This window comes from Pollicipes pollicipes, unplaced genomic scaffold, assembly GCF_011947565.3.
Source record: "Pollicipes pollicipes isolate AB1234 unplaced genomic scaffold, Ppol_2.1 Scaffold_3189;HRSCAF=3738_pilon_pilon_pilon, whole genome shotgun sequence".
Lineage (NCBI taxonomy): Eukaryota > Metazoa > Arthropoda > Thecostraca > Pollicipedomorpha > Pollicipedidae > Pollicipes > Pollicipes pollicipes.
The window spans coordinates 4,889-12,500 of NW_023596247.1; the positions used below are offsets into that span (position 1 = coordinate 4,889).

General features: G+C 48.4%; 1 protein-coding gene across 1 annotated transcript in view; it reads right to left on the reverse strand.

Moving 5' to 3' along the window:
- Positions 1-1,668: 1,668 nt before the first annotated feature.
- Positions 1,669-7,612, reverse strand: part of LOC119090900 (glutamate receptor ionotropic, delta-1-like) — a 10,041-nt gene continuing 4,097 nt past the window's right edge. The window contains exons 5-8 of the mRNA XM_037213630.1: positions 5,955-6,080; positions 5,457-5,628; positions 1,952-2,347; positions 1,669-1,876 (exon numbers count right to left, since the gene is read on the reverse strand). Coding sequence (XP_037069525.1) covers positions 1,669-1,876; positions 1,952-2,347; positions 5,457-5,628; positions 5,955-6,080 — 902 coding nt within the window. The remainder of the gene's footprint in view (positions 1,877-1,951; positions 2,348-5,456; positions 5,629-5,954; positions 6,081-7,612) is intronic.

Sequence of the window (7,612 nt, forward strand, 5' to 3'; positions counted from 1 at the left end):
AACAATTTGATTAACAATCTGCTCCAAAATGTTTCACACTTAAGACCGCTTGGGTGATGGGCTGGTCATTGCAACCAGCTGTGATTACGGATCGATATTTAATTACGGCACTCGAGTAAATTTTTGGGACTGCCACACAAGATACGAATAGCCACACATTTGGCTACAAACCGTGGCACAACGAGACGCTACTCTCAATGTTCAAAGGCTTGTTCTTGAAGCATTCCATCATCTTCATGGACGTAACGACGTCTGAAATGTTACTTGGGTTCATTTCCTTGTTGGTGCCCCATTATGTGGTCAGAGTTGTCAAAAGACCAACATGCCAAACGTCGCTGATGTCCGAACCTCTCGTCCCCAGGTGGTTGCGCCCGTGAGCATATTAGCGTTACAAAGGTTACACAGTTACCCAAAAACAGATGGTGGAACGCGTTTATTTTGCTTTCTACAACATGTGCACCGGACAGTGTATTTCTGAAAACTGAAAAACCTCCTACCTTGAATGCAATTGATGTACGACAGCTGGATTGTGATGACACTTACGCTTTTTAACATGATACGGCGTCTGATGTCGCTGAGCTGGTGCATTTCGTAATTAAGCAATTATGTCATGTTTGTGACGTGATATGCTTTGTGCACAACCTTCAAATTTGTTGTGTTGAATACAATGCTTTTAAATGGCTTCCATGTCCGTTGGTAATAGCTCTTTTGTCAATGTCAACGGCATTGTTGTCTAGATGTGCATACATAACTGAACTGTGAGGACGAGAAGTCATGCATAGCACTGCGCGTAAAGAACATGATGCCATACGGTTGTATTATGTGCGTAGACAAAACTACAAGTGTTTTTGATCTTGTCACGATGCATAGCATTATTGCTTGCCACAAAATATGCGTTACGTCAGTTTGATCGACGTCGCATAAGAGGCCGTTCATATATCACGTGACGTATGCAGAAGGAGAGGAGTCTGGTTGAGCGTAACCAGTGTTACAAGGGGAACGGGTCGGATAACGCAAAGCCACCCTCAAGTGCAGTCACAAATCATACTGAAGTTTTTAAAGTGTTTTAAGACGGGTAAAGACAGAAAGCGCTGGCTCCCTCTTATGACAGGCACCATGCCCGTCTTTATTTCGCAAATCTAACTCAATTAGGAGCCAAACGAACAATACCTTTTTGGCGTTTAGAGCGTAACAACGGGAACAGGGGTGTTTCGCCCAGCGTAGCCACTGCGTGACCAAGGGGAGAAGGGGAGGGGGCCTAAAAAAGACAGAAGTGTGAAACATAATAAGCAGACGGTCTTAAGGTCATCGAAGAGGTGGTGACAACTTTACGGCTACGTGGGCCCATGGGGAAGGCCCACCCAACGTTTTCCGAAAAAGTCCCATCCTATCCCGTGCTAACATTATTTTCTACATCCAATCCGTCCTATTTTTCCACTTGGTTTGACGGCTTTAAGTGTTCCACGACATGCGTATATGGAAATCCACCGGAGGGTCTGCAGTCTTCCTGGGTACTCATGAATCCGGGGGGGGGGGGGGGGGGGGAAGGGGGCGGTATCATCCCGATACGGCTCGTGATCCCAGAGCTACAACCTTTCTCCTCTCAAGCTGTTTGACTTTACCACCAGGACCACGAGCCGCCGCGGTCGCCGCGGCCACCGCGCCACGCTACTTATGCATCAGGTTCTCGGGTAAGTACAGGTCGCCGAACTGGTCGTTGAGCCGCGAACTGCCCGGCCGCTCCTTCAGCTCGCGGAAGATGCGCTCGAACACCTCGTTCTTGTCGTCGGTGACGGGCACCGGACGCACGCCGTCCCCCCGTGCCGACGAGCAGGTACGGCCGCCCGTTGACGTACTTGATGCTGTCGCGCATCTCCTGCAACACCTCGCGGTTCTGAGCGGGGCGCCGGCGACGGGCGCCGACGACGACGACGGCGGCGGCGGCGGCGACGTCGTCACCGTCGACCAGGTGGACACGGCGCCCCGGTCCATCGACATGCCGTAAGTGTAGGTGGTGGTGGGTTTCTGATCTGGGCGCGTGACGGCCCAGGCGGACTTGCCGGCGCCGGCGCCGTCCGGGCGCAGCACCCGCTGCAGCACCGTGTTGGCGTCGTCCTGGCGCGAGAAGGAGCCGCAGCGGCGCGCCAGTCGGCCCCAGCCGATCTCCAGCATCAGCAGCGCCACGCCGCACCCGTAGGAGGTCAGCAGGATGTAGTAGATCATGCGCAGCTCCTCGTTCATCAGTTTGGTGCCCTGGATGCCCTTGGGGATGGCGCAGGGAGCCGCGTCCACCTCCGCGTCCCGTTTCCATTTGTTGGCGATGCCGGACATGACGAGCCAGTGAACGCTGAGGGGCAGAGGGTGAGTCATGAGCTGCATGCACCGGCATGTCCCCTGATGTGCAGTGCAGGTCATCGGTGTGAAACACAAGCCAGAATATTATGCAAATTAGGCACGATTGCACCGAGACCTGAGTGAGCAACATAGTCATTGTAGATGACAAGAGTGGATGACGAATCCCTTTTGCAAGTCGCTGAGAAACTACAACTATAAGATGTATATTCGGAGCAAAAAATATTCTAACACAGGTTACGCAACAGGCTTCCAAGACTGGACAGGACCCAAACAAGACAAGTAAATAATGGGTCCCTAAGCACGTCCATAACAACCTTTTCCACGTGCATAGATCCACGTCAAATGGCCATCACCTTGTGAACTATCACAAACATTTTTAACCGGAGATGCTGTTTGAACTAAGATTGCAGTTGTAAAAATTATCCTATCCTAATCCTTGTAAAAATAGTATGAGTTCAGAATGCGCGTGTTTAATGAAGTGATACATATATATGCACATGAATATATATATATATATATATATATACATATGTTGGAATATTTTGGCAAAATCCTTTCTTTTATACATGTTTGACTAAAAATACCTGCCGACTCAGCACTGACGAGCTTTTTGACGCATCGTTCTAGTTTCCGGGCCTTTGGCCTGGCAATATCGCTTAGATTAAAGATGGTTCGCACAAAATTACTCGTATATTAATCGCTCCTTACCCTTCTAACGTTTTCGAGATTCTATCTCATTGTCGGAGAAGCTTGAATGGCACAAGAAATACGTTTTTAGTTTTAAAGGATAAAAAATTGTGCACTACTACTGGAAAGCATCTTTTGGTACCGAGAACACAAATGAAGCATGGCTAATTGAAGTAAGACAGAGTCCCATTTACAAGATACATATACGAAACACTCATAATGGGAACACTACAAAGACACAATAAGAACACTATTGCCATATTCACATCAATAGTGTTCACCGGTCACTACCTAATAGTTCAGGAGTTGCGCAAGAATTTGTTTGTCTGTTTAGTGCCGGAGAGAGTTCGTTAATGCGTCATAATTCATCAAGTCGTTGGCGTCATAAGGTCCTTCATTAGACTTGCATTTAAGCACTGCTCTAATTGTACAGGACTACATTCAGAATTGGTTAGAATCAGACAGATTTTGGTGAACAACAGTTTTTCAAATCCTGACGTTAAAAACGAAATACCACGACCTATGACAAGATACTTTGACAGAAGACCAAGACAACACATCTAACCAGCCTTCAAACTATTTTATCAAAATCAAAGGAAATCTGCCCACAAACAAGACGAAAAACCTTTACGGGAAATTTTATCTCGACGTGGTAGAGACAAAAACGACCACAAAATAGATATCGTCATTTATTATCGTAATAAGACAATATCTAACTTTCTGGTGAGAGACAGCCCAGACAAACCCGACAAACTAAAATGCACCAATGTAGTGCATCAATTCGGATGCAGCATCGAAGGCTGCAAACTTCGTTCCACACACTACATTGGTGTGACCACAACACTCATGACGCCTAACAATGCATTTACGTCACGGGGCACCACTGGACCACACGCGACACTAGCACGGCATGACATTGAAGCAACAACTGACAGACAACACTGACATCTTACGGACGTTTAATGACAGAAGACGCCTTCAAATTTGAGAAGGCATATTCATTAACGAACTCCCTCCTGCGCTAAACAGACAGACAAATTCTTGCACAACTCTTGAACTATTAGTTGGTGGGCGATGAGCACTATTGATGTGATTGTGCCAATAGTGTTCTCATTGTGCTTTTGTAGTGTTCCCTTATGAGTGCTTCTTATATATATATATATATATATATATATATATATATATATGCATGTATGTATGTATGTATGTATGCATGTATGTATCCTGTAAATAGGACTCTGTCTTACTTCAATAAGTCATGTTTCATTTGTGTTCTCCGTACCAAAAGATGATTTCCAATAGCAGTGCACAATTTATATATATATATATATATATATATATATATGTACACAATATCCTGGCTTGTACCTAGATAGATTTTTCCGATGTGATCCACCTAAAATGTTTACCGCTCTAAGCGATAATAGCCTAGAGAATGTTGGTGAGGAGGCCGACCTTGCCTGTCGCTGGAAATCGCAGGAAAATGGATGCCGAATATAGAAAGCCGGAAAGAGCCAAACCATGGATTAAACAGATAGCTATCAGTACCATACAGGTGGCTGGAGATTACAATGCATAAGGGTATTTGCAACCTTATTGCCCGGTGGAGAAAGTACATACATCAAGTATGGAAGGCTCATAAATTATTCATAGGAATGTTCCGTAACTTGTTCAGTGCACTAGCGGGTAACATTATCCACATAAATGAGAAAGTAGTATTAGCGTTATTCCTCAGAGAAAAAACAGGATAATGGAGGTATAGTTGGGTTGATATTGCGGCAACATGCCTTTGTGGACGCATACACATAAATGAAGGCCATGCGATTGTTATTGGCTGGCGAGCGTAAGGTACCGGCGCCATAACGTGAGCTCTCGCCCAAAGAGAAAGTTCAACCTCCACTAAACTGCAGCGTCGCTGGCCGTTCTCCGAACGCGCCCCGCGCTTCTTCGGCGCCAGCTGGTGACAGCCGTGCACCAAGGCTACCGTGGTCTGCTGTGCCGGTCGCTCCATGCCTCAGTGGCGCACCACGCCCGGCTCCGCGACAGGTTCTCTACCCTATATCGGGCGTACGAGACCGGCGGCACGCCAGCCGCCGCCACAGGCACGGCGTGGTCGCGAAAGTCCGCAGCCAAGCTGTGAGGCTCGACGATTCGCACTGATTTGTGGGACAACATTGCGCTTTGCCAGTCGACGCCTGTCAATGCGTGTCGTGCTCTTGCATCGAGCAGCGCTCCAGATGCATAGGTGATGTGGTTCTGAGATGTGGCGCCGATTTTTGTTCTGGTGGGCGTATTGCGTGACGGCAGGAATGGCCGGAACAAAAGGTGGCACTGAAGCAATGCGACTGCTATTGGCTGGCGAGTGTTTATGCTGCATGTGTTCGGCTTGTAGACTTGTCATTGCTCTCACTCACAAAGGGTCGAAGGCTTGGTTGAATGACGAGCCCTTGGGCGCGGCTAGCGAGTACTTGATGTACTCATCCTTGAGGGGCACCACATACACGTGGCAGGTGCGGTTGCTGGAGTAGTAGTAGTCGGCCATCATCATGGCGTTCAGCTTGGACACCTCGTCGATGTAGACGTACGCTGTGATTATAGAAGGCGATGTCTTGCATGTAAGTATACATTGCTCCCAAACGCCATTAGATGACGCATTCGACCTGGACATTTGCCATCGGCAGGCGAGACGTTACTGTTGGCATGAAAATAGAGACGCTTAATTGATAAAAATGTTCTGGCACTTTCTATTGCATTCGTAAATTTGATTCCTTTAAATTTCAATGGGGAGCATGAAGGCAAAATACTTGTATTATGAACGCCAAACGAAAGGTGCAGAATGAAACGCATTTTTCCATTGCAACTAGTGCATCACTATCATCGCACCGTGTCCACAACCACATGCTAACACCCACCTGAACTGCGGACTTTGTCAATAGTCTTGGACGCCGGTGCGTCGGGACTGATGAAGGAGCCCTTCCCGGCCCTTCTCATCCCCATGAGGACGTCGGAGCTGTTGACGTACATCTGGATGCTGTCCCCTGTAATGTATAACACAAACAAGCGCGTCAGAATTAATGACTATCCTAGTGCAGCTGGATGCTGCTGTCGCATACACGCAGACAGAAGTAGACATCAGATGGCGGGCTGTCACGTCAGAGTGGGCATTCCAGACCGCCAGGTGGCATCTTGTCTCCATATTTCGAATATGCTTGCCCGTTGGACGTTAGATCATCCGCAGCCCGCAGGTAATGCGAGATATTGCCCAGTTTAGTCAGGGCTACTCAGATCAAATGAACGATTCAATCCGCATCCAAATAATATTTGCAGTCATAAGCACCCGCAAGTAAGGATTCCCTCCCTAGCTACGGCAAGGTAAAGGTCTTACATCAATACGTCATCACGTCATATTGACAGCCCGTATGCTCCAAAGATTTGTTTCGAAGAAACGCTCTGCTGCCAAACGATGAATCGCCTTGGCCGGCATGCTTCGGCAAGCGCGTGGCCTGCGCGTGCTGTTGTAGCGATGCAGGCGCTAGGCGCATAAACCCGTCACTGTCCAGTTAATGGCGTATATGTGTCGCGTGCCTGAGCATCGCTTTCACGTGCATTTTTCGTACGACCCTTCGGCAAGAAAGATTGTCCAATGCCGGTCCAAACTTATGTAACACATAGTCCGGATACACGATGTCTTGAAGTCCGCCTTAGGCAACCTCCAAAGTCAGCCTAAGACAATGCCCACCTCACCGTGACATTCTATATCCCAACAGCAGCGTTAATCAGGGCTGCAGACGTCACCGCGCGACCGGTTCGAGCGAGCGCTCCAGACCCGTTTACCACCAGCTGACCGCTGCGGGGATGGACACGTCACCCCCCGACGACCCGCTTGGCCCTCGACGCGGCGAACGGCGTCCCTTTCTCATATGGCGTGCTCGAACTCGTCTGCACGGAAGGATACAAAAATAGGCTTGGAAGCTCAAGGCACGGATTCATTTCGTGTATGAAGATTTTTGTCCTCAGATATTGAAAAATATACGTCATCCACCACAGAAGCGGATGTTGTCAGTACATTGGTAAAATTGCCACGCTTCACGGCGATGAGCCACCTCATGACCTGTTACCGATTCAGACTGTTTGGTAAAACAGTATGGCAAACCGGGAAAAAGCCAACATTGCGACAGGACAGGCGTTAAAAAGGGGCCGACAGGTGTAGAGCTGACTCGGTCATGACTAACGCCCCCAATGCCTCATTACCTCGGTCCAGTGCAGGAGCCGGCCTGCACGTGATGCAGGTACGGCGCATCACTCTTGAAAATGAACATTCCATGTCCATGTACAGACACAGTCCATGTACATAGAGGACCTTCCACTGGTTCAATATGCGTTATGTAATACGTAAGGATAAACGGCTTTCTGTGTCAGTACAGACCTCTTCCCAATGACATCTCAGACCGGTCCGCGACACCCTGGACCCATCGCAGATGGAGTGCATCAGGCCTCGTGTGTCGCGTCTGATCCGCCTCGGGGTCGAACACCGGGTCACAGGGTCACGGCCGGGTTAAATCGAGATGCA